Raw genomic sequence first — 27,222 nt, forward strand, 5'->3', positions numbered from 1 at the left:
CTTCAAAGTGGAGACTGGCTTTGTGGTCAACGATTTCAGCCAGTTTGGGTGTGGGAGAGATTGAAGAAACAGGGCTGGAGAAAAATACAGATTTCCTGGGAGGATTTTGTTATGGGGGAGTCCACAGTGGGCTTGAGTGCTGTTGAGAATGATGAAGTGGAGAACAAGTTCAAGATGCAGCCTCATTACAGGGATTATTTCCCCTCCTGCATCACCCATTTTCAATGGCAACTTGATCAGGTCAAATTCTCTCATTCTCTCTCTCACTCTCGCTCTTGCTCTCTCTGTGTGTGTGTGTGTGTGTGTGTGTGTGTGTGTGTGTGTGTGTGTGTGTGTTCTGTCTTCAGAAACCCTCCAGCTATTGCCTTATTTGCATGATCCCACCAGAGAATGGTGTACAGTCAATGTCTAACTTTTCCTTGAAATTCTGTGAATTTCCATCAAGCTTCTGCTTCTACCACTTCAACAAAATTCCTGTAACCAAGATCACTGATGGCCCCTGCCCTTGACAAATGCAACCGTCCTGCTCTTGCTTCATCCACATCATTGGAGACAAATGGTTTGTTCTTTGACTTGGCTTCAGGACCTTCCTTTTCTCCCTGGCCACCCTTCATGTGCCACAGCTGGGGCCCCTCATCTCCCCACCTCTCAAAGGCCAGAGCCCCTCCGGGCTTATTCCTTGAACCACTTTCTAAAGTTCATGCCTGCTCCTTTCATGACCTCATATGCTTACTCATCTTATGAGCACCTCAAACTTGACCTGTCTAAAACTGCACACTACCACCAAACGAAGATCCCCAGAAAGCTCTCCACCTCCTCAGTACAACTCCAGCCTTCCAGCTTCCAAATGAAAAACTTAGAGCCATTCTACATTTCTCCTTTTCTGTCATAGCTCAATTTGATCAATCGGAAAATCTCTTTGGCTTTACCTTAAAACACATCCGCAATCCAACTAACGCCCCCGACCCAGAACCTCCAGTGCCACCATTTGGACGTGAGCTGTCAGCATCTCTTACTGCAGCAGATGAAATCTCCACGCTTCCTTCCATGCAACTCTATTCCTACCACAAGGCTAAATGACTTCTTTAAAGTGTACATCAGGCTGCACACAGTGGCTCAGGCATGTAATCCCAGCACATTGGGAGGCTGAAGTGGGAGGGTTGCTGGAGGCCGGGAGCTGGAGGCTGTAGTGAGCTGTGATGGCACCACTGCACTCCAGCCTGGGCCAGAGTGAGACACTGTCTACCCCAAAAAGAAAGAAAGTGCATCAGATCATTTCACCCCTTTGCTCTATATCGTGTAACAGCTTTCCACCCTGCTTCTTGGAACATGCCAAGTTATCAGGCTCCCTGCAGACCCTGCTCGGGCCTAGGTCTCCTTTCCTCCTGTTCTGAGCTCCCCTTATCCTGGCCTTGCTTCTGGTCCCCAAACTCAAACAGGGCAACCATTCTCCTGGGACATCATTTCCCTCCTGTGGGCTCTGTTTCCCTGGGTTGCTCCCTGGTCTTGCTCCCTCACCTACCTCAAGCCCACGCCCATCACTCTCCAGTTAGGCCCTACCAGCTTCATTTTCCTCCAAAACACTCATCTCCGTGGGTTTCTCTCCTGAGACAGCCCACATGAGGAACAGCACCTGGCACACACTTGGGAAATGTTTTGGAAGAAATGAATTCAAGGAAGAGGGTCCTGAGGGGGTGGAGCAGAGTGCAGAGGCCCTCAAAGCTGGACAGGGAGCCAAGATGGGGTCGGGCAAGTCGGGGTGACGTGGGGGCCGCTGCTCTGGCCACTCCCTGTGTCCCACAGGTGCCTGGGGACCAGGTCACTGCCCTGGCCACTCCCCATGTCCGCAGGTGCCTGGGGCCCGGGGGCACCATCCTGACCACTCCCTGTGTTCTGCAGGTGCCTGGGGGTTGGGGTCACCGCCCTGGCCACTCCTGTGTCCAGCAGGTGTCTGGGGGCCGGGGGCATCACCCTGACCACTCCCTGTGTTCTGCAGGTGCCTGGGGGTTGGGGTCACCGCCCTGGCCACTCCCGTGTCCAGCAGGTGTCTGGGGGCCGGGGGCATCACCCTGGCCATTCTCTGCATCCTGCAGGTGCCTGAGGTCCAGGGACACCGCCCTGGCCATTCCTTGTATCTTGCAGGTGCCTGGGGGCCGGGGTCACCGCCCTGGCCACTCCTGTGTCCAGCAGGTGTCTGGGGGCCAGGGACACCGCCTGACCACTCCTTGTGTCCAGCAGGTGCCTGGGGGCTGAAAGTCACCGCCCTGGCCACTCCCTGTATCCTCCAGGTGCCTGGGGGCTGGGGTTACAGCCCTGGCCACTCCCCGTGTCTCGCAGGTGCCTGGAGACCGGCGACACCGCCCTAGCCACTCCCTGTATCCTGCAGGTGCCTTGGGGCCGGGGGCACTGCCCTGGCCACTCCCGTGTCCGTCAGGCGCCTAGGGGCGAAGCGGGGACTGCGGATCCGCAGGTGCACGCGTGGGGCTGGGGGTGGGCGCGTCTTTTCTGGGGCTCTCCGCTCCCCTCTTCTCCACAGTGTCCTTCCTAGCGTTCGCCCCCAGAATTCCGCCACCGCGTAGAGCAGGCGCAACCAGCGCCCCCACAGCGTCCTCAGGCTCCCCAAAGCCCGCGCCGACGCCCCCGCAGCCCTCCCTCCGCGCACGCTCCGCAGCAAGGCTCCCAGAGGCGGGTCTGGAGCCTCGCGACACACCCACAGACTCGATATCAGCCAATCCACGGCCATGTTGTAGTTGACTGACAGCCCGTGTCAGGGTCCCGTATTCGGATTGGGCAGTCCTGCTGTTGTGGGCGGGCCCAGGAGGGCGGAACCCGGAAGGCAGGGGGCTTAGGTCGGGCCCGAGAGCGGTGGATTGAGGTCCGCGGCCGGGTCATGGCGGCGCACAGGAAGCACGGTAGGTGGGGGCGGCGCGGAGGCTTTCTGCCCGGACGCCAGACCCGGCTCTCGGCTCAGACCGCAGTATTGACTCGGGACCCCGACCTCGGCCCCTCTGCAGGCCCCACCCCAAACCTGGACCAACTCTCCACCTCCACCCCAGTCCCTACCCATCCCCCGCTCTTACCCCAGACCCCGACCCCGGACCGCGGCCCACCCCTCGCCCATGTTGTTCCTTGTATGGCTGCTGGTCGGGCCGGCCTTGCCAGGCCCCATCTGGTGTCTGGGGACTTGGGCGGGGGCGAGCCCAGCCAGGGGTTCGTGTTCTTAGCAGAGCCCCTGTCGGTGAGTGAGTAAGGGCGGCTCAGCTCTTCAGAGGGGTCCTAGCCCGGGGCTCCGGCAGCCTCACCAAAAAGTACAGCAGAAGTTCCCTGAGCCACTGTGTCCTCATCTGAGAGAAGTAGGTCGTGGCGTTTACCTTCAGTGGACCTAAGGTGTGGGGCGCATCCTAGTGCTTATGAAATTCTGTGATAGTATTAGGCAGTACCAAAGACAGGAGCAGACTAATGCAATTGGTCAACCTGGCCATGCCTTAGAACGGAAGTGTTAGAAAATAAAGCGTGCTCCTTCCTCCTGCAGACCCCAGCTCATTACCCTCACCCTGTAATCATCATTATAATGAAAAGAGTGGCGGTTTTTGACATGAATCTCGTGTTACTTGGATTAATTCAGACGCTGATGAATTTTTTTCCTTCTCTATGTTTAAAACTGGTATTTTTCTCTTTGAAATGAAAAGATAGTGGCAAACTGTAGTACGAAACAATTGCTTACAAAGAAAAAATTTCTCAGTGAGGCAGAATATGGAGGAAAATATGTTCTCAAGTCTTCCTTTTTAGGGAAACACTGCCCTTGGGCTTCCCCCTCTCCTTCAGGGCCAGGGAATTGTCACCTGATCAGCTCACAGGTTAAAAATGACCTCACAGTTTTTAAGCAGTCAGATGTTAGGCTCTAAAATGGACATTCACATATGTTAATGAGCACCAGAACTACCTTGTTCATGACCCTCTCCTGGAAGCAGGGCTGGCAGGCTGTGAATTCAGTGTCGAGGTTCTTAGGAGCAGACCTGACGGTGAGCTGCCTGCAGAGCTGTCCCTGCCTTCGTGGTGGGGGGCTTCTTGCTACTGCGCGTTTTCTTCTCGTTTTAAACCATAGCACGTTCTTCTCTTACATTCTTTCAAATGTTTGCAACTCTTCTAAGCTTGCAAAAAAATGTTTTTGTCTATTCAAGAAATTATAGCATCTGTAATGTACCTAATCAACTTAAAAAAAACCTTTCTCCACTCACTAAATTAAAGTGAATGGAAGTTAATTGTTTTAGGCATTCACTAATCATCTTCCCTTGAAACGGCCTTTTTTTCAAACTATTGGATATGTGACAGAATGGTCAAGTAAATTTAGGTTGTTTAAGGACATTGTGGTTGGAAGGATGGGTTAATAAATCCCAAAAGTATAACATGTAGCTGGGAGAGAAAATACTAGTTTTCTGTGTGTCTTCCTCAAGATCGTCTGAATAGCCCATCGGCTGAGTGGCACTTAGGCTCTGAGAGGCACTGAAGGGAGGATTTAGCTGGAATAAAACTTCCCAGCATTTGTGATCTGATGGAGCAGGAAACTGGGGTATGCTTGCGCCAAGTGTGCCTCGGGAGGAGGGGATGGAGACACCCGCTTGCAGGAACGTCTCTTTTCCTGTGGTCCAGCTCAGGGTCGTGGGGTGGTTGCAGATGGGGGTTGGGCACCATTGTTGATGGTGGGAGAGGAGGCAGGTGCCACGAGGCGCAGGTGTGCCTTCCTGGAGCGGACCCCACACAGAACTCTGACTTGGCATCGTTTTTTCACCGCAGGGTGTTGGCCGAGCGTCTGCTGAGTGTGGCAGAGCCCCTCAGGCCCTGGCTGCAGCAGCGGATCAGGCACGGTATCCTTCCCTCCCCGAGCTAAGTGAAGCTCTGCTGTGCTTTGAGGCTGTGCTTGGGGTTAGGGCAGTGCTTGCTGACAGAGGACACATCCAGGGGCCCATACTTTCCCCTGCTCGGCTCTGGCACAGACCAAGAAACATGAGGTGGAAAGGTTGGCGGTCAGGCTAAACGGTGATTCTAAGCATTTTTTTTTCCTGGAAGTAGACTGTTTTTGCTAGGCAATGTAACCTGTTAATGAGACAGTTTCCCTGTAACAATGTGTAGCAGAGCTCCGCAGGATTAATGGGAAGAATGTGTTGCCTTTGAAGCAGCACCACTTGAGTACAAATTTGTCAAATGTGCTCTATGTTATGCTGGTGTAAGTAGAGCACTAGAGGATGTTTCTTGGGCCTACTTTGCAAGCCTGAGAGGTGCTGTGCAGCTCTGACCATGAACCGCTCTCCTAACTGAAAAGGATCCCAGGAAGGGGAAGGGCACTGTGGCCTCCATTCTACCCAGGGAGATTGGGTGAATATCTGGCATGTAATTAAGTGCTAGCTCAGGTCGGGCTGTTTCTGCACGTAGGGTAGCCAGCGGTCAGGGGTGCCTGGCGTGGGGTTGCAGTGGACTGGGGAGGTCCCCCAGGGGCTGCGTGCTCCTCGAGGAAGGGGCCTGCTGCGGTGGGTGAGGACCTTAGGAGCTGCCCAGGTGACTCCTGGCAGGAGTGACTGCGTCTGCTGTTGGCCGGGTTGAGCCTTGGCTGCCTCCTCCTCCCTGGACGGCTCCCAGTGCCTGTCAGGGCATCTTGTGTTGGTGAGCAGAGCCATGCGGGACCTTGCTCCTTGCTTCCTTCTCGAGATGCTGACTGTGTGCCTGCTCCCTGGGCGGAGTCTTGCTGTCCAGCTCACGGAGCCTCCTCCCTGGTGGTTGGTCATTGTGAGGGGTTTGGCTCTGGTCCTCTCCCTGACTCCGTGTGTGCTTCAGGGACGTTTCCGGAGGAGGCAAAGCTTGCGTGGGGTTTGCTGGGCAGAGGCGATCCTCAGATGCTGGGGTGAGGGCCACAGCCTCGTGGAGGTGGGAGCCCCATCCCAGGGCCCAGCCCTGAGCAGGCAGAGGAGTGCCAGGCGGTCATGCCACTCCCTCTCTCCCTGCACCAGACCTGTCCTCACCACCTGCTGCTGTGTGTGTGGTGGGGGGGATGTGCCAGTGGATTTAAGCAGAGTCCCTGCCCCGAGGGCCCCCTGCATTTGACTCACTGCACCGAGGCAAGTCCTTTGACTCCTTGTCCTGCAGTTTCCCATCAAGGTGGTTCAGTGGTGCCAGCCACCCGCATCAAGGAGAGAGCTCCGAGGGCACCATGCTGCTGGCACGGCCTTGCTGGCCTGGCTGGGCCTTCTGTAGGGAAGGCCACAGAGCCCCTTCCCAGAGGCCTCCTCCTGGGTGGCACCCAGCCTGCTGTCAGCCTGGGGAGCGTGTGCTGGAGTGTGGGATGCTTGGTTGCTTTTTAATAAGAATTCATTTTTGCTGTGACTGCCGCACGCACAGGACAGCTTCCCTCGCCCTTGCAGGTGCATCCTCCAGGGCCAAGGAGTCTGGAGCAGGTGAGCAGCCTCTGTCTTCCTGAGACTCCTCAGATGAAGTTGGAGCTGCCAGCGCCTTGCTGTGAGCGGTCACACTTCCTGTTGGCCACCTCCCTGTCGTCTTCTGGTTTCTCCTGCACCTCTGGGAGTGGACTGCCCCAACTTCACACACCAGGAATCTTTGGCGCTGTCCACGGTGCTGGCCTGGTGCCAGAGTTCCTGCAGCTCTGGTAGTTGGGGAGAGGTGTCTGCGTGTAGGCGTGGGTCTGTGAGCTTGTGTGTGCATATTGTCAATGTGCATGCATGTGTGTGTGCCGCTATTCCTGTGTGTGCACGTGTCTGTGTATGCCTTTGTGTGTGCACACGTGTCTGGTGTTTGTGTGCATGCATGTCTGTGTGCATTCCTGTGTGTGCATCTGTGCAGGTGTGTGTGGTGTGTGTGCACGCATGTGTGTGCCTTTGTGGTGTGCGTGTGTATATGTGTACATGTGTGCATGTGTATATGCCTGAGTGGTGTGCGTATGTGTGTGTGCATGCATATCTGTGCCTGTGTGGTGTGTATGTCTGTGTGTAGTGTGTATGTGTGCCTGTGTGGTGTGTATATGTGTGTTTTGCATGTGGTGTGTATGTACATGCATGTCTTCTTGTGATGTGTATGTACGTGTGTGTGTATGTGTACTTATGTACATATGTATTGCCTGTGTGATGTCTGTGCATGTGTGGTGTGTGTACATGTGTGTCAGTGTTCATGTGGGTGTGTGTGCCGGTGTGTGTGCACATGTCTGTGTGTGGTGTGTGTGCTGTGTATGGTGTGCCTGTGTACATGTGTCTGTGGCATGTGTGTACATGTGTGTCTGGGTGTTCACCTGTGTATATGTGCATGCATGTGTGCCTGTGTGTGTTTGTGCATGCACCTGTGTGTTTTGTGCCTGTGTACGTGTGTCTGCATGTGGCGTGTGTGTGCATGCGCATCTGGGTGTTCACCTGTGTATATGTGCATGCATGTGTGCCTGTGTATGTATGTGTGTGCGCCTGTGTGTCGTGTGCCTGCATACACGTGTCTGCGTGTGGTGTGTGTGTACATGCGTGTCTGGATGTGTCCCTGTGTGGTGTGTGCATCTCCCAGCCGTACCCTGCAACTTGCCTGTGATACCTGCCTCTCCCTTGGAGTGCCAGAGCTGAAGGTGCCAGTTCGGATTTGTTTCCATTGGAAAGAGGCTCCTTTTCCTTCTTGCAGCGTGGCCTTGGTCTGGCTGGGTGCCTGATGCCTCTGTTGGGGCCGACTTTCATTCTGGCCCCGTGTGTGGGACTCTGTGCAGAGCTGGACGGAGTCATCGCTGTCCTGTAGGAGAAGTGAGGCTGTGTTCATTGACCCGTGTGGCTTTGACATTCTCAGATGCGGTAGAGCCCTTCCTCCGGAACAGGAGTTGGCACCTCTTTCCCCATCTTCAAGGAAGGACAGCGCGCTCAGGAGCGCTTCCCAAGTGAATAACTGAGTGAATGAGGGAAGGAAGGAAGGGAGGAAGGGAGGGAGGGAGGAAGGGAGGGAGGGAGGGAGGAAGGAAGGAACCTCATGGAACAGGGGGAAAGGAAGGGAGAGGGGGGAGGGGGAGGGGGGAGGGAGGGAGGGAAGGAAGGAACCTACCTCATGGAACGGGGGTTTAGAGAATCACGGAAGGCAAAGCAAGAGGCGCCGTGCCAGCCAGGCCCTGCAGGAGTGTTGGTGTGTGGTGAGGTTGGGGTGTAGAGGAGGTTTGCCCCAGCAGGGAAGGGCAGGTGCAGTGGTGGGAAGGCCAGCGCACGTGGGGACGAGGAGATGCGGTACTGCGGTGGCTGGAGGAGGGCTGCAAGAGCTGCCCGGACATGGGGGCCACTGCAGTCTCGGCTCCTTGCAGGTTGGGAGAGAGTCGTGCTTGGTGTGCGGCTGGAGAGGGAAGTGGGCCGAGGAGGTGGTGGGTGCCGAATGCGCCCATCCCTGGTGGCCGGCGCCCCAGCGCGCAGCAGGCCTCGGTCTCGATGGGGACGGCCACCGAGGTCGTCCTGCTGGACTGCTGCCTCAGAGCTCACTCTGCTAATGCCCAGGTGGCTCATTTGTAAAGTGGACGGCAGCACCGTGAGGACCCAGCCAGGTGACTCATCACATGCAAGGTTCTGTTGGAGTCACGAGCTGGTCACTGCCGCTGCTGGTTCTGTCCCTTGGGTGCAGGAGACATGGAGGTGGGGGACCCATGTGCCTGTGAGAACAGAGCAGACGGGAAGCCGGAGGGGACAGCAGGTTCGGAAGCCTGAGGGGGGAGCAGGTATGGAAGCCGGAGTGGGGGGAGCAGGTACGGAAGCCGGAAGTGGGGAGCAGGTACGGAAGCCGGAGGGGGAGCAGGTATGGAAGCCGGAAGTGGGGAGCAGGTACGGACGCCGGAGGGGGGAGCAGGTACGGACGCCGGAGGGGGGAGCAGGTACGGAAGCCGGAGGGGGGAGCAGGTACGGAAGCCGGAGGGGGAGCAGGTACGGAAGCCGGAGGGGGAGCAGGTATGGAAGCCTGGGGGGGCAGGTAGGGAAGCCGAAGGGGGGGGAGCAGGTACGGAAGCCGGAGGGGGGGAGCAGGTACGGAAGCCTGGGGGGGCAGGTAGGGAAGCCGGAGGGGGGGAGCAGGTACGGAAGCCGGAAGTGGGGAGCAGGTACGGAAGCCGGAGGGGGGAGCAGGTACGGAAGCCTGGGGGGACAGGTAGGGAAGCCGGAGGGGGGAGCAGGTACGGAAGCCGGAAGTGGGGCCAGGTACGGAAGCCGGAGGGGGGAGCAGGTACGGAAGCCTAGGGGGGCAGGTACGGAAGCCGGAGGGCGGGAGCAGGTACGGAAGCCGGAGGGGGGAGCAGGTACGGAAGCCGGAGGGGGGAGCAGGTACGGAAGCCGGGGGAGGGGGAGCAGGTACGGAAGCCGGGGGAGGGGGAGCAGGTACGGAAGCCGGGGGAGGGGGAGCAGGTACGGAAGCCGGAGGGGACAGCAAATTAGGACGCGTCACTGCATCGGGGCGTGGGATGAGAAACCACAGCACCCAAAAAGGACCACATGGACCTTCTTGGCTGGCGCTGGGAAGAAGTGGGGTCCAGGAGGCCACAATGGGGCTGCCGTGGCTCACTTGTGCTCCAGGCAAGGCGGCGTGGGTGCAGGAGGTACAGCTGCTTCCCGGGTTCTGGATTCCACATCCTTGATAGCGTTCCTCAGTGAGCGCAACCTGCCCGTGCGAACAACACGGGGCTTGTCGGTGTGGAATCCCTTATGAGTTGCAAGTTCTTTGGGCTGAATTCAAGACCTATTTGATGAAAAAGCCAATGTGTAATGAAACTGGAAAAAATTAAAATGTTGGAGTAAAAGGTATAGTTTATCTGGTGTCTCCTGATTTTCATCAAGCAGCTTGATGAAGTGCCTTCCCAGTGATCTCTCAGCGTGTTTTAGCCCAGCCTTGTTTCGGTGAGAAAACAACTCCGAGAACTGAGTGGGCTGCCAGAGGGTCGTGCCCTGTCGGGGCAGTGCCAGCCTCTCCGGAAGCCCCTGGGCTGCTCTGCACCCCGCTGGGTGTGTTTGCCAGTTGCTGAATGAAAACTGTTGCAGCCGCCCGTGAAGGTAAAAGATGTTTGTGAACGCTTCATGATATGACAGATGCTGGTTAAAAAACTACAAGGAAAACTCTGGGCAAAGTTTGCGTGGAATATTTCCTTTCTTCTCCTTTTTTATTTGTAGAGATCGGATCTTACTATGTTGTCCAGGCTAGTTCTCAAGTCATCCTCCTGACGCAGCGTCCTGAGTAGCTGGCCTACAGGTGCCCGGCTTTCTTCTTTGTTCAAAGGCTAGAGTTTCCGTAGAAAATGATGATCTGCTGTATTTTCACCTCCTCCGTGAGAAGCCCACGTCAGATCGGTCATGGCGTGAGGTTCTAGTGACGTCCCATTCAGGGGTTCTTTCTGGTTTGATGTCGAGCGCTTGTTTTTGTTCTTTCTTTTGGTATTTCAGAGCTTGCCCGCTTCTGCTTAAATAGTAGCCCGTTATTTTTCCATTTGTCATTCTGTTATGAAACTTCTCAAGAATCTACTACTCATTGAATTAACATACTGAATTTTTCTTTCTTGTGAAGTGATGTAATTGTATTACCAGTTTATTCCTTTATTTCTAGATTATAGTCAAAGGCTAAATACCTTGCCTCATTACAGGGATAAAATGAAAAAAAAAGAAAAATCCCACAGGGATTATTGTTTTAAAGAAAGCTGTGACCGGGCCAGCATATTTTCAGCAGGCATTTAAACATAGTTTTTACTGAAAAAAGAAAATTCAAACTGTCAGATTTTCAAAAAATGCAATAGTCCTGATAACTGTTAAATTTAAAATGCTTGTTACAATGAGACAGGCAGATGTAGAAGGAAAAAGATCAGCTAGAGCTGCCGTTCACTGAGAGCAGAATTTTTCTATTTTCTCTAAACTGATGAAATAATGTGGTTTGTGTGTGTGTTGTGGTTTTAGTGGAAATGTTTTGGGAGATTTCTATAATATGACAGGTGAAGGAGGCAGGCAGCAAGCACCTCCAAGCCGGCTACGGTGGAAATTTCTACAATGATTATCTCCAGTCTTGTTTTCTGTAGCAGTTTTTCATTTAAATATGATGTTAGAAGCCTGCCAACTCTTGTTTGAAAATCTAATCACTTTTCTGTTTGTAAATCTATTAAGTGGAAACTAAAAAGGAATGTTATAAACCGATTTTGTTCTCTAGGAGTATTAGTCTGTTTTGCATTGCTGTAAAGGAATGCCTGAGGCTGAGTAATTTATAAAGAAAAGAGCTTTACTGGGCTCATGGCTCTGCAGGCTGTACAGGGAGCATGGCGCCAGCACCCACTTCTGGTGAGGCCTCCTCGTGAAGCTGCAGCTCTTGGGGAAGGCAGAGGGGAGCCAGTGTCCTATGGTGAGAGAAGGAGAGCAGGAGAAGGCGGAGGTCCCAGCCTCTTAAGCAGCCAGATCTCCAAGAGCTCATCACCACGAGGTGGGCACCAAGCCATTCTCACGGGATCTGCCCCCATGGCCCAGACACCTCCCAGCAGGCCCCCCGTCAACACTGGAGCTCACATGTCACGTGGGATTTGGAGGGGACACGGCCAGACCACGTCAGTGCGTTTTCTCCTCCAGTGACTTCACATCGTAAAGTCACTCATGAATATTTGTGGTCTCTCTTATTTTAGTGAATCCCTGTAAGCGTGTGGTCCTGTCGGTTTTGCAGCTTCTCCTGAGCATCCACATTTTGAAATAGGTCCTTTCGAACTGATCTCATTCTTCACATCCCCAAATAAGCTGTGCACGTATTTTCTCTGAAAGTCACACTTTCCCAAGAGACACCAGTTCATAAGGGTGATAGCAAAACTTGAAATTTTAGAGAATCACGAATGATCATTATTTCTAATATCTTCCAGCACCAAGAGTTTCATACCCAACTGTTAGATTTTAAATTCAGCAACTGCATTTGGAAGAGTTTAGAATTGAATAGGTTCACTTCCAGGGTCAAACTGTGTTTCTTTGTGAGATACATATATTTACAGTTTTTCCTAAGTGTCCAATTTCCAAAGAACACTTTACTGAAAGATTTTATTGGTATTTGGCTACGTCTTTGACTTGAAATAGCAAGTGTAGGCAGCAATCCTTTCTGAGGATTATACCAAAGTGACTTAATTCCTCCGTGAAAGGGGCTCATTTCTACTGGGTGTTGCGGCATGTGAATTTCTGGTGGGGTGTTTTTCTGGGCCTTGGCCTTTTGTTGTTGTGTCTCTCATTTCTCAGCGCTGATTGCTTGGCCTTCTTGGTAATTTGTTTGTTTTCCTGCAGGTTATTTTTTTCGATTGGCATTAAACACTCAGTCCTCTGCCTTTTTATTTTCCGGTGATTGCTTTTTGATGGGCACTAGAGTTTCAAGTTAAAACTTGCTCTTGCTGCTGGAAGCGGAGCATGTTGATGAGGTGTGGGAAGGCGAACAGAACCAGCCTCAGGCTTCTGGCAGACAGAAGTCGTTGTGACCACCAGGCACTTTCGTTTGGGCCACACAGCATCGGGGGCTCCGGGAGCTCCTGCCGCACCAGCTGGTCCAGCGCTGTTTTTGTGGGTTCTTTTGTTTTCAACACATTGTAAATTAAACAGAAAAGAGGCTTTTAACCTCTAACTTGGTTTTTTTCAGTCTCCATCTGTAGCTCATAGACGTACACACACTTAGGTAAAAACACATTAGATCAAAAAGGAGCATTTCAACAAACCAAACATGACAAATGCTTCACTGTGTTCTGGTTATTCTGGAGGGAAAAAGCCTTTCATATGTTCTGCTTTTGGTATTAGTCACCAAGTAGAGCTGGCCCGTTGGAAGACAGGCTGTGTTTACAAAATCAGGTCCAGATCTGCAGGAAACCACCAGCAGTTCGTGGGGTCCTCATGTCATTCCTCTGACGATTCCAAGAACCAGCAAGGGCATCAGTGCCCTGTAATGTGGTTTTGGTCTAAAACAGCTGATGAGTTCTGTGTAAATAAACAGTGTGAGCACTGGTGTTAAAGGCCCTGAGTGCCTGGGCCAGGTGTGACACTCGGCGCTTGTCAGCTCAGATGCTAAACCCAAAGTGGCACCGTGTTTGTGAGGTCTGTCCCAGCCCCAGCCTCCATCCTCTCCTCTCCGGGGCTGGGAGGAAGTGACACTCGTCTATGCATCTGCCAGCAGTATTAGCTGGTGGAAAGTAATTATTAATATTTAATTTTGCTTTTTAAACTTTGCTCTTTTAAAAACTGATTTTAACAAGTTAAAAGTATTTTTTTAAAAATACTTTATGATTTATATTTTAGCAGCTGCAAATATTTAGACATATATATTTGTCAGCAAAGTTATTTTTAGATACCGGGATACTTGTTTTAAACTGGGTTAAGATTTATTAAAATTCTTGTTGAAGACAAAATCTCCCACTTTATAATGAGATACCCGTTTTGACATCTATTTGAGATCATCTGTTTTTGTGCCTGTTTACAGGACGCTTTATGAATAATTCATTGGTCATGCATAATATGACACAAAATCGGTCTTTGCCAATATTTAATATCAAAATCATGCTGTAACTCCTGTCAGTGAAGCATTGTGCGGGACGCACTTGCCTTTTCTGTAACGAGGCTTTTACCAGAAGTAGCGGGGGCCAGCGTGGGTTCAGGCTCATTCCAGCGATGGAGCAGACACGGTGACCTCCAGGAGTGTGTGGGCCGCCGGGAAAGATGTTTTCCTTCTCGAGGTTCTAGAACACCCATGCAAGATGGAGGCCCTTCAGCCACAGGTTTCATGAGATACCTAAACCAGTTTAGCTTAGGCTACCGAAAGGTGTTCTTTTTGCTTTAGTTTTTTGGACGACCATGCTCAAGTTTGAATTTGAAAAGGGACGTTGTCTTTCCCATGGCTGTAAACTGTACGGACCTTTCTGTGTTGACCGTCGTGAATTAGCACATCCAGATCCCTACGGCTGACTTCCCACTCCCCCCTCCGTGTGAAAACTCAGGATTTAAATGTTAAGGACTAAACTTCTATATTTAAATTGTATTATTTGCTTAAGATTTTAAGCAGCCTGTTTTCCTGCATTCTTAAGTAGTTGCGTGCTCTTTCTGGCATCCTGATTTATTATCCCAGATATCAGCTTTGTCATCCTGTGTGTCTGTGGCTGACACTGGCACGGTGCGAGCATGCATCCTCATCCTTCCTCGTGGGCACCTCGGCATTCCGCCTTCGGTCATGTCCGTGGGTGACGCTGGCACGGTGCGGGTGTGTGTCCTTGTCCTTCCTCGTGGGCACCTCGGCGTCCTGCCGTTGGTCGTGTCTGTGTGACCAGCATTTACCTCTCGGACATCTCATTTGTCTTTGAGGGTGTCCAGGACATTCTTCTTCCTCCAAGGCCTCATTTGTACAGAGTAGTCGGTGATTTTCAAGGACTGGCATGATGAGATTTTGTGTTCAGAAGACAAGAGGAGCAAGGTGCACGCCTAGGGCCCCGTCCTGCTTTCTAAATATTGGGCTCCTTGGAGGAGAGGCTGGTTCCAGGCCTAGGCAGAGGAAACACAAGATGAGCCTGCGGTACCGTGAAGGGCCCTGTGTGCTCATGGGAGGGCCAGGTGGGCTGGAGGGCACCGGGTCCACGCTGGAGGGCGCCGGGTCCACGCTGGAGGGCGCCGGGTCCACGCTGGAGGGCGCCGGGTCCACGCTGCGGCAGACCTTGTGGCCAGTGCCGGGACTGTTTGAGCAACAAAGTATATGTGGGCAGTACAGGGTGATGGTCTTTGGAACAAATGAAATATCTGCGAGTCTTTTTTTTTTTTTTTTTTTTTTTTTTTTGAGATGGAGTCTCGCTTTGTCGCCCAGGCTGGAGTGCAGTGGCCGGATCTCAGCTCACTGCAAGCTCTGCCTCCCGGGTTTACGCCATTCTCCTGCCTCAGCCTCCCGAGTAGCTGGGACTACAGGCGCCCACCACCTCGCCCGGCTAGTTTTTTTTTTTGTATTTTTAGTAGAGACGGGGTTTCACCATATTAGCCAGGATGGTCTCGATCTCCTGACCTCGTGATCCGCCCGTCTCGGCCTCCCAAAGTGCTGGGATTACAGGCTTGAGCCACCGCGCCCGGCCTATATCTGCGAGTCTTTAAGGTATTACATAACACAAAGGTAATAATTCAATACATGTGCAAGTGCGGGCAGTTCTTCAGTACAGAATTCCATGTGATAAACACGGAAGGAGTGAGGAAAGGAAGCCACTGAGGAGCCCAGAGCCACGTCTTTTGCCGGCAGGACCCACCAGCAGATGCCAGAATTAGTGGGTGAGATTGAAGAGGAAAAGGATCTAGTTCCGAGGTGTCTCCTCCACGGTGTCTGTTGGTTATAAAGGAAAGAGGGTCGCTTGGCCAGGAGAAATCCAGCAGACCTCACAGCACCTGCGGGCGACCGAGGGCGTCAGCGGAGAGAAGCGTCCCAGCCGGATGTGGGCGCCAGGGCCCATCTGCAGTTCTGCAGAAGTGAATGACCTCAGTGTCACCCTGAGAACGCTGGACCCAAGTTACAGCAATTCCAAAAAATAACTGCTGCAAGAGATGTCACAACGGTGGAGGACGAGGAAAATGGGAGGAAAGTGAGGCCTCGAGGGTGGATGGGGCAGGATCAGAGTCTGGTCGATGCGGGAGCCCGCTGTTGGATGAGGGCTCACACAGCCAGGGCTGGGTTGGGGCAGAAACCCAAGTTTTCACGTTGAAACAGCCTCCCTGAGCCTCGCCAGGCCTGGGGCTTTCATGTGGCAAAGCCTCGAGGGTCAGGCTGTCAGCCCTGGCAGTGGCCCCAGGCCCTGGGCTCCCAGTGAGAAGTGAGTCCAGGACCTGCCTAGGTGGTCTATGGGGAAGCTCCTTAGGAGGGTGTTGCGGCCTCAGCATGTGGCCTGGACTCCCTGGTCTGCATGGTTCTGGGAACCACCCTTCCTGAATCTGCTTGTGCGGGGCCTCAGCAGGCTTGCAGGGGAATTGCAGAAATCCTAGAGGCTGAAGACCCAGAGGCCTTGGGGTTCTGTGGGCCCTGCACGCTGCGCCAGCAGATTGATTCCTGGCATTCAGGTCATGAGGCTGGGATCATGTAAGTCTCTTCCGAGAGAAATGACCGTGTTACAGAAGGCGGAGCCTGTGACTCCCAGGGTGGCCTCTGCCCTGTCAGTTATCCCGGAGAAACCCCTGCCAGCTGTCACTCTGAATTTAAAGCCAGCTGACTTTAGATTGTTCCCGCCTTCTACTTCCGTTTTGGAATTTTTATAAAAATTCTGAATGTACTGTACACCTATATCAGATGTTTTCATTTGAAACATGAAATTTAACAGTATTGTTAGAGAACCACTGTTACTTAGGCTATAAATGTAATTTATTGCAGGCACTGGATGGAATTCAGTGAAAATGCTCCCTACCTATCTTTTTTCTTTTTTTTTTTTTTTTTTTGGAGACGGAGTCTCGCTCTTTCACCCAGGCTGGAGTGCAGTGGCTGGATCTCAACTCACTGCAAGCTCCGCCTCTCGGGTTCACGCCATTCTCCTGCCTCAGCCTCCCGAGTAGCTGGGACTACAGGCGCCCGCCGCCTCGCCCGGCTAGTTTTTTGTATTTTTTTTTTAGTAGAGACGGGGTTTCACCGTGTTAGCCAGGATGGTCTCGATCTCCTGACCTCGTGATCCGCCCGTCTCGGCCTCCCAAAGTGCTGGGATTACAGGCTTGTATCTTTTTTCTTTAGGCACATTCTTATGTTGCTTTTAGCTCAGAAATCTGCCTCAGGAAGCCTTGAAAGACTGTTACCTGGGGCCCGACTCAGTGCGCTCCGACCCGTGCCCTGGTGTGATCTGCGGTGTCTCAGTGCGCTCCGACCCATTCCCTGGTGTGTTGTGCGGTGTCTCAGTGCGCTTCGATCCCTGCCCTGGTGTGTTGTGTGGTGTCTCAGTGTGCTCCGATCCGCACCCTGGTGTGATCTGCGGTGTCTCAGTGCGCTCCGATCCCTGCCCTGGTGTGTTGTGCGGTGTCTCAGTGTGCTCCGACCCCTGCGCTATTGTGTTCTGCGGTGTCTCAGTGCGCTCCGATCCCTGCCCTGGTGTGTTGTGTGGTGTCTCAGTGTGCTCCGATCCGCACCCTGGTGTGATCTGCGGTGTCTCAGTGCGCTCCGACCCGTGCCCTGGTGTGTTGTGCGGTGTCTCAGTGCGCTCCGATCCCTGCCCTGGTGTGTTCTGCCATTTTCTTTGGGATCAGCTGCCGTGTTTCCGCAAACTCTGTCATCTGATGCTTGGTTGGGCCCAGCGTCTCCTGGCGGTGGCTGTTTAGTCAGGGCCTGCCCCACTCCCTGGGACGGTCTTGTGCCTGCCCAGCTTCAGGCGTTCTGCCGCATTGCCTGGCTCTGACCATCGCCTGGGATTTCTCCGTAGCATTTTCCTAGCTCCAGACACTGGCAGGCAGCTGGGCCTAGGGAGACGACTTCAGCCACATGTCCGCTTGGCTGCCTCAGGCCTAGCAAGGCTTTAGCTCTGAGCGCCCTGTCCTTGTTTGCAGAATTGGGTGGCTGGTTACGGTTTTGTCTTCGAATTTGTTCTGGTTTGTGAAGATGTTGGATAAAGCTCATCTTATCTGCCCGCCATCTCCTCTGCTCATCACCAGGTCGGTCATCCGCACAGGACATTTTCTTCTTTGACATTTAAAGGAAATGTGACAATTGGATTTGTATCTGAAGTCTTGGAACCTTCTTTTGAACATACCTGGAAGCACTGCAGTACATTTTTAGAAGCATTTCACAGACCGCCTGTTGCTCCCTGAGAGCCAAGGTGTCTCCGGGCAGGTGTGCTTGAGGCAAACCCTTTCTGTAGGGGTGAGACCCGCTCACCACGGCCAGCCGCAGCTTTTGAGGGGTCCTGTGCTAGAGCACTTGTGCATCATATTCAAAAATTAGCGTATGGGGACCCTCTCATTGCCAGGACCTCGTGAAGACCCCAGGGTCTTAGGGATCACATCGTTTCAGTTCAGGTTTTCCACTTAACCGGAGGTCATTTCCTCCCAGCAAAAGGAGCCTTTGCGCTCACTTGTTGGGAGCCGTGGAGGTGCAGAGTCTCAGGTGAGAGCCCCCATGTACGTGACCACACTGCACCCCGCTTCCGCTGAGCTCTGTGCTCAGGGTTTTCACGGTCCATCCACGGAGGACACGGGGAGCGTTGCGTGGAAACCCACACAGTGTTCTTAACGGCGGGGCCTGTAGGAGGGCGATTTCTACCACGTGTTTGTCTGAGAGGCCAGAATTAGGAAGGGTTTGTGCCTTCGGCTGCAGTGTCCCCATGTAGGGCCATGGAGCCTCCCTCCCTCGCCCAGAAGCCACCCCCAGCGTCTCCTCTCAGGGAGCCCATGACAGATCCCTGCACGCCTCCAGTCAGGCCAAGTCCCCGCCTCCCTGTTCCTAAAGGCACCAATTACTTGTGTCAGGAGTGCTGATTTCTGCTGTGCGACTTTTGGTTATTCCAGAGCAGCTTTTTTCTAAATTTTATGAGGTTAAAAGAATTCATTTCATTAACTTTTCCCCACACCTTATCCACTATGCTATTTTGAGATCAATGGCTGTTCATTAACCGCACTTAACTCAGGGCAGAAATATTTGTTCATTATGACAGTTTGTCCCCACAGTTTAAACAGTGTAAACAAAAACAAAGTAAAGAATCTGTTTAGTGGCTAAACCACGTCAGGTGCACGGAATTCTCCCCAGTCGCAGTTGTTGACACGTTCAGTTTAAGGGAGAGAGTGCAGACCACGGGTTCCCAGAGGGCGCGGGGTGGTGCCTGCCCTGCCTGAGGGCCCCCCAGACCTGCTCCATTCACACACCTGGCTCCAGGCGCTGTGGGCCACTGACACCATCCACCCAGGACCACAGCCCCACTGACGGGTCACGGCCTGTGTGTGCCTCAACCTCACAGGGAGGAACCAAGCGACCTAGAGCCAGAGGTAGCACCTGCCGGCAGTGCACAGCCTACTGGACACAGGGTGATGCCCTGGGGAGAGGGTCAGTTGATGGCAGGATGGTGGGGGGTCCTCTAGGGCCGGCCTCAGGGGTTTCTCTAAGGGGCAGAGTCTGGGGGATCCTGGTGTGCAGTGCCCAGAGTGGGAGGACCGGGGACTTGGGTCTCCATTGGTGCTTTCAGGATGTGTTTGTGTGAAGTAAGAGGCATGTGTGATTCAGATAAACTGCATAACTGGTTCCTTTTCTTCCTTTTCTTTTCGTCGGTTGTCCATACAGTGTTTGTTGAGAAGGTGCTGCAGAGACTTTTTCCTCGTGTTCCAAGTGGCCAAGGAAAGAGGGAACCCCAGACGCTGGCTGTCCAAAGTCCACCAAAGAAAGTGACCTCTGAGAAAGTGAGTCGGAAACATGCTCAGCCTTTGACAGGTGAGGTTGTCTGCAGATGTGGGTGGGTCTCAGGGACTGAAGTTAACCTCTGTCATCATTACTTGCCCTGGAGAATGTGTCTTCTGGGCCTCGGGCTTCTGTCTGCAGGTCTGCACAGGGCTCGCAGCAGGTGGGCAGGGCAGGCATCACTGTCCACACAAGCTCTGCCATGGCCCCTGTGGACTCCCCAGCCAAGGCCAGGTCAGGGTGCTGCCTTTTTGGGGTCATTTACTCGTGTGCTCTGAAGATGCCAATTGGACTATAACTCGGGTTTGGCCCAGCCTTCCTGTCCTCTGAGGAAAACAGGCGCCTTCCCCACCACAACACCGTGTCCCCAGTCACTGTGGTGGCCTCCTTGACCCCATTAGCTTATACCCACTCAGGGACAGGCTTCTGATGTTCTTGTCCCGTGGTCTTTGGCAGACGTCTGTCCCATGACAGTCCCACGTAAGCTCTTGGTGGCTGCAGGATCATCCGCCATGAGGGTCCCATCAGCTCCGATCCCTGCAGTGCAGCTCCACTCACTTGTGAGACTGTGAGAGACCCCAGCTGAGAGACCCCGAAGAGACCACCTGGGTGGAGCACATCCCACTGAGAGACGTGGGAGTAGACCGCTTGTGTGTGGCACATCCCACTGAGAAATGCGGGAAGAGACCACCTGGGTGCAGCACATCCCACCGAGAGACACGGGAATAGACCGCTTGCGTGCAGCACATCCCACTGAGAGACACAGGAGGAGACCACCTGCGTGCAGCACATATGGGCGGGTCCATTCTGTTCCCCCGTAAACACATAAGTCCATAAAGCCAGACGTGGGTTCCTGGGTGCCATTTCTGGGGATCTCGTTCGTGTTTCTTTAGCGGTGGTCTCTCACTGGGCATTTGTTCGCCACGCATTTGTGTTCCTGAGAGCTGCACGGTCTCTGGTTTTCACAGACCTTATAATGGAGCCGCTCAATGGGATCTCAACAGGCAGTCCTTGTCATCCCACAGATCACCTTCCAGCCCCACAGGTCAGATCTCCGTTGACTGTGAACACATTTTCCCACAGACGTAATATTCTGTGTGGTGATTCTATTTCCAGGCCCCCTCAGAAATCCTGTCTAACCTGCGATGTGACGAGTGCCACGGACACCATTCTGGTCCAGGGTTGAAGACAAGTAAGAAGGAAAAAGTTTCCTTCATGTCTCCTAGATACGGGGTTACACTAAGCATGCTTTTCCTATGAGACAAATCCATGTATTCCATGTTCCTTTCTGCATTTTTCCCATATGGCGTAATGTTTTCAAATGGTACAAGCTCCCAGTATAGTAGGATAACATTGCAATTAAGGAGTAAGTGACTGCTGCTGGGCATATTTTTACCTTTTAAAGAATATACCTGTTAAAGGCTGAATTGCCCCTCCCCACAACCGCCACCAGCAAATTTGTAAGTTGAAGCCCTAACCCCCCATACTTCAGAATGTGACTGTATTTGGAGATGGGGTCCTGAAGTTGATTAAGGGTCAGTGAAGTCGTCAGGGTGCGCCCTAATCCAATATTACTGGTGTCCATATTAGAAGATGAGATCAGGACACGCATACGTACAGAGGCTTGACCCTGTGACAACAGAGAAAACAGCATTTGCAAGCCAAGGTCCAAAACCAGCCCTGCTGAGACCATGACCTTGGCCTTCCAGTCTTCCAGGCTGTGAGAGAACACCTATAATCCCAGCTGCTCGGGAGCCTGAGGCAGGAGAATCACTTGAATCCGGGAGGCAGAGTTTGCAGTCTGCCGAGATTGCGCTACTGCACTCCAGCCTGGGCGACAGAGCAAGACTGTCAAAAAAACAAAACAAAACACAGTATCATTTATATTACCATCACTCCCCCATAATAACATATTTTGGTGTAAATCTAACAAATGCGTACAACATATATATGAAGAAACTATAGAATTCTGATGAAAGAAATCAAAGAAGACTAAAAATTGAGGCAATATTCCATGTTCCTGGATAGGAAGACGCAATATTATAGAGATATTCATTCTTCCTAACTTGATATACACATTCAATACAATCCTGATTAATATCCCAGCAAGTTATTTTGTGGATATTGATAAACTGATTCTAAAGTTTAGATGGAGAAGCAAAAGACTAAAAATAGCCAGCAGAATATTAAAGGAGAAAAATAAAATCAAAGGACTGGCATTACCTGACTTCAAGACTGACTTACGATAAATCTACAGTAATCAAGACAGTGTATTGTTGGCAAAAGAGTGGACACATAGATTAATGGGACAGAATAGAGAGTACAGAAATAGACCCACATAAATACTACTGACTTAAGTCATTTGATAAAGAAGCAAAGGCTATTCAGTGAATGGTCTTTTCAACAAATAGTGCTGGCACAACTAGACATCCATATGCATAAAAATATAGACGCAGACCTTAAATCTTTTACAAAAAAATCTTGTTAAAAATGGATCTGGGCCGGGTGTGGTGGCTCACATCTATAATTCCAGCGCTTTGGGAGGCCAAGGCAGGCAGATCACGAGGTAAGGAGATCAAGACCATCCTCGCTAACAGGTTGTGAAACCCCATCTCTACTAAAAATACAAAAATTAGCTGGGTGGGGTGGCACGCACCTGTAGTCCCAGCTACTCGGGAGGCTGAGGCAGAAGAATCGCTTGAACCCAGGAGGCAGAGGTTGCAGTATGTGAGATGGTGCCACTGCACTCTAGCCTGGGCTACAGAGCAAGCCTTCATCTCTTAAAAAAAAAAAAGGATCTTAGACCGAAGTATAAAATGCAAAACTATAAACTCTTAGAAGATAATGTGGGAGGCAATCTAGGTGCCCTTGGGGTCAGCAGTGACTTTTTAGCTACAACACCAAAGGCTTGATCAGTCAAAGAAAGAATTGATTAGTAGATGTCCAGTTGATAACTTGGACATCATTAAAATTAAAATTTTCTGCTCTGCAAATGACACTGTCAAGAGAGTGAAGAGACAGGCCACAGACTTAGAGAAAATATTTTCAAAAGACATATCTGACAAAGGACTGTTATTCAAAATGTTTCAAGAATTCTTAAAACTTAAGAAAATGGGCCAAAGATGTGGACCTCACCAAGGAAAATATGGTGCAAATAACCCTATGTAAAGATGTTTCACATATGTCATCAGGGAAATGCATATTAAGATGATGAGACACCATCACACACCCACTAGAGTGGACAGAATCCAGAACTGACAACACCAAATGCTGGAGGCACAGGAACTCATCACTGCAGGTGGGAATGCAAAACAGGGCAGCCGCTTTGGAAGACAGTTTGGTAGTTTCTTACACAACTAAACATACCTGTATGATCCAGCAGTTATGCTCCTTTTCATTTATCCAGATAGATGGAAAACGTCAATAAACCTGCACATGGATGTCGATAGCAGCTTTATTCATAACTGCTAAAACTTGGAAGCAACAAAGATGCCCTTCAGTAAGTGAATGAATAAGCAAATTGTGGTGCATCCAGACAACGGAAAATTATTCAGGGCTAAAAACAAATGAACTATCAAGCCATGAAAAACATGACGGGACCTTAAACGCTTATTGCTGAGTGACAGAAGCCAATCTGCAAAGGCCACACCCTGTGATTCCAACTCTGTAACACTGTGGAAAAGCAGAGCCAAGGAGACCCTGAGAAGATCAGTGGCTGCCGGGGACTGGGAGGAACAGGTGGAGCGCAGAGGATTTGCAGGATGGCGAAACCGCCCTGTACGATGCTGTCATGGTGGGCGCATCTCATTCTGCATTTGCTCCAACTCAGGATATACGAGAGTGAACCGCAATGTAAACTGCAGACTGGGGTGGCAACAGTGTGTCAGCATCAGTTTATTGATTATAACAATGTACGACTCTCACGGTGATGGTAATGGGGAGCATGTGCACTGTCATGCCTTACAAGGAGCAGGCCGTCCCTAACATTTCCTGTTTTTCTCTGAATTTTACTGAACCCACATTTTTAATCTTTTCTAAAATTGTATTTTTAGGGTCGATTTGCTTTTTCTTTGCTCTAACCTAACGAAAGTTTTAAAGGTGATCGTTCACCAATAACATATCTGGTGGTAGGAAGATGAAATTAGGTGGGGCAGTTGAAGCTGTATGCATGGATGGATGATGGATCATTTCTAAGTGAAAAAATAATATCTGTAAATTCCAGGCCAGTTTACTTCTAGAAGATTTATGTGTTTTCTTGTCTAAAGTGATTGGCTTTTCACTTTTAAAATCACTATTTAAAAATAAACACTTCAAGACCTCCTTTTCTCTCTGAAATTGTCAGGAGACAATTCTTCGCATCACTATTCCTGTTTTATTTTACTAAGTTATGCACTCATGCAGCAGTGGCATATGGGAAGCTTACAATGTCAGGATGATCATTTCAAGTTGGTGTTGAAAGAGTTCTGATTTTTAACTGGCTGGTCCATTGTGATTCTGACAAAGCACTTGGCCTTTGAAGTTGTTGGTGATCCTTTGGGTGACATCTTTTCACAGAGCTTCAGCATTCAACCACTTCGTTTCGGTGGCATTTGTAAGATACTATTTAATATGCAGATGTTGAATTAAAAGTCAAAATACTGATGTGAGTTGACCTAGTCTCACAGGGTAAAAAATTGTTTTTCCAGGGAGCAAATGAGGTCGAGTGCACAAGCCTTTTGCTGAACCACTGGAGCCATGTCCAGGTGGAGGTGCCAGCGCAGAGTCAGGACGGGTGGGCACACCCCAGAGAAACAGACTATGGCCCTTGAGGGAGGACCCCGCCAGGGTGAGCGTGCAGACGCTGCCCCTGCTTCAGTTCCCTTGGTGACATGGTCTCCCATGTGATTTCGGAGGGTTCAGACTCTGGTCTATCAAGTCTAATGTCCTTGGGTGTGTTCCCTGGACAGTTTAGACCCTTAAATTACAAGCAACCAAAACCACTTGGCCCTGGCTTCAAAGGGAATTTGTGATGATGAGGTCGTGTCACAAGGACGAGATAGATAAGGCTGCACCCCAGAAAGGTAACCTAAAATTTACCATTTCAAATTAACCAATTCAAAGTATACAATTTAGTGCTTTTTAGTATATTGACACTGTTGTACAGCCATTCCATTACCACCTTCTAATTTCAGAATATTCTTACCACACCAGAAAGAAACACCTTGGCTGGGCACAGTGGCTCACCTTGTTACCCCAGCACTTTGGGAGGCCGAGGTGGGTGCCTAGGAGTTGGAGACCAACCTGGGCAACATGGCGAGTCCCCTGTCTCTACCAAGAAGTACAAAAATTAGCCAGGTATGGTGATGTGCATCTATAGTCCCAGCTACTCAGGAGGCTGAGGTGGGAGGGTCACTGGAGCCTGAGAAGTCAAGACTTCAGTGAGCCAAGATTGTGCCACTGCACTCCAGCTTAGGCAACACGGTGAGACCCTGTCTCAAAAAAAAAAAAAAAACTCCTCATCCCTTAACCACTCAGCCCCCATTCCCTACTCCCTCTGGCCTCTGGAAACCACTAATCTGTTTTCTTTATAGATTTGTCTGTTCTGAACATGTCACATAAATGGAATCATACAACGTATGACCCTGTGTGTCTGGGGTTTTTCATGTAGCATAATTTCTTAAAGGGTCACTCCTGTTGTAGCGTGGGTCAGAACTCACTTGCTTTTTTAAGGCTAATACTCCATTGTGTGGATGGGCCACATTGTGTTTCTGCATTCGTCAGCTGATGAACGTTCGATTGCTTCTCCTTTTTAGCTATTGTCAGTAATGTTGCTGTGAGAATCCATGCACATGTTTTTGTGTGGCCTGGCGTGGACGTATGTTTTCGATTCTCTTGAGTTTATACTTAGGAGTGGAAACGCAGGGTCAAATGGTAACTCCAAGTTTATTTTTTTCAGAAACTGCTGGACTCTTTTCCACAGCAGCTGAACCATGTTACATGCCCACCAGTGTTGTACAAAGGTTCTCATTTCTCTACATTACATGCTCACTAACAATCCTTTTTTTTTTTTTAATAGCCACCCTTGTAGGTGTGAAGTGGTATCTCATTGTGGTTTTGCATTTTTCCGATGACTGAGGATGTTGAGCATCTTTTCCTGCGTGTTGTCCTTTTGTATATCTTCTTTAGAGAGCTATCTGTTTACATCCTTTGCCCAGTTTTAATTGGATTGTCTTTCTGTTGCTGAGTTGTAGGAGTTGGTTGTACATTCTCCATACTGAGTCCTCATCAGATACCTGATTTGCAGATATTTTCTTCCATACCATGAGTTAGCTTCTCATTTTCTTAATGGGGTCTTTTAAAGCCCCAAAGTTTTTAATTTTGATAAAGTTCAATTTATCAATTTTTTCTTTTGTTGCCTTTGTTTTTTATATCATATTTAAGACATCATTGCCTAATCAAAGGTCACAAAGATTTATGCCTAGGTTTTCTTCTAAGAGTTTTATAGTTTTAGCACTTATGTGTAGGTCTTTGATCCATTTTCAGCTGATGTTTGTGTATGGTGTGAGGTAGAGCTCCACCTTCATTCCTTTGCATGTGGGTATCCAATTGTCATAACACCATTTGTGGAAGACATCATTTCCCCATCAAGTGGACTTAGCACTCTTTGAAAATCAGTTGGCAGCTGGGTGCGGTGGCTCACACCTGTAATCCCAGCACTTTGGGAGGCTGAGGTGGGTGGATCACTTGAGGTCAGGAGTTCGAGACCAGCCTTGGCCAACGTGGTGAAAATGCGTCTCTACTAAAAATACAAAAATTAGTCAAGTGTGCTGGCGGGAGCCTGTAGTCCCAGCTACTCGGGAGGCTGAGGCAGGAGAATCACTTGAACCCCAGAGGCAGAGGTTTCAGTGAGTCGAGATCACACCACTGCACTCCAGCCTGGGTGACAGAGTAAGACTCTGTCTTAAAAAAAAAAATCAGTTGGCCACAGATGTGGGGTTTATTTCTGGGCTCTCAATTCTGTTCCATTGATTTATGTCCATCCCGTGTCTGTACCATCCACCATCTTGTTTTGACTGCTGTAGCTGTGTACTAAGTTTTGAATTGAGAAGTGTGGATCCCTCTACTTTGTTCTTTTTCAAGACTCAGGGTCTCTTGCATTAATTTTAGGATCAGCATGTCAATTTCCGCCAAAAAAAAATCATTTGAAGTTTTGATGGGTATCGCACAAGTTTGTAGAACACTGGGCAGTATTGTCTTCTTAACAATATTACGTTGTCCAGTTCCCTAACTTTAGGATGTCTTTTTATTCAATTAAGTCCTCTTTAATTTCTCTCAACCGTATTTTGTAGTTTTCAGACTGCAGTTTCATCTTTTTTTTTTTTTTTTTGAGACGGAGTTTCACTCGTTGCCCAGGCTGCAGTACAATGGCATGATCTTGGCTCACCACAACCTCCACCTCCCGGGTTCAAGTGATTCTCCAGCCTCAGCCTCCTGAGTAGCTGGGATTACAGGCATGTGCCACCATGCCCAGCTAAATTTTTTTTTGTATTTTTTTAGTAGAGATGGAGTTTCTCTGTGTTGGTCAGGCTGGTCTCGAATTCCCAACCTCAGGTGATCTGCCTGCCTCGGCCTTCCAAAGTGCTGGGATTACAGGTGTGAGCCACTGCGCCTGGCCTTATCTTTTTTTTTATTTTTCCTTCTAGTACTTTCAGGACGTAGAAAAGTTTTACCCTTTTTAAAAATGTTTATTCCAAAGTATTTTATTCTTTTTAGTGCTATTGTTAAGTGGAATTGCTTTCTTTTTTGTTTTCTTTTGGGAGCGTTCGGTGTTTGCGTGTGAAAATGCAAGGGATTTTGTGCATTGGCTTTGTATCATGCGGTTTTGCCGAA

At 50.6% G+C, this 27,222-nt stretch overlaps 1 protein-coding gene across 6 annotated transcripts in view; it reads left to right on the forward strand.

Annotated features, from left to right (window-relative positions):
- Positions 1–2,818: 2,818 nt before the first annotated feature.
- The window catches only part of LOC105491903 (glutamate rich 1), a 60,075-nt gene continuing 35,671 nt past the window's right edge, over positions 2,819–27,222 (forward strand). For 3 of the 6 annotated variants that reach the window (XR_011607319.1, XM_011758626.3, XM_011758627.2), the window contains exons 1-2: positions 2,819–2,912; positions 19,240–19,386. Coding sequence is in view for 5 of the 6 variants with exons in the window: in XM_011758626.3 (XP_011756928.2) it covers positions 2,891–2,912; positions 19,240–19,386 (169 nt within the window). In the remaining variant the exon portion in view is untranslated. Of the gene's footprint in view, positions 2,913–9,412; positions 11,449–19,239; positions 19,387–27,222 lie in introns of those variants that run through there. The other 3 variants (XM_071068683.1, XM_011758622.3, XM_011758625.3) reach the window with 3 other exon arrangements.

The sequence above is a fragment of the Macaca nemestrina genome, chromosome 8 (genome assembly GCF_043159975.1).
Source record: "Macaca nemestrina isolate mMacNem1 chromosome 8, mMacNem.hap1, whole genome shotgun sequence".
Classification (NCBI taxonomy): Eukaryota; Metazoa; Chordata; class Mammalia; order Primates; family Cercopithecidae; genus Macaca; species Macaca nemestrina.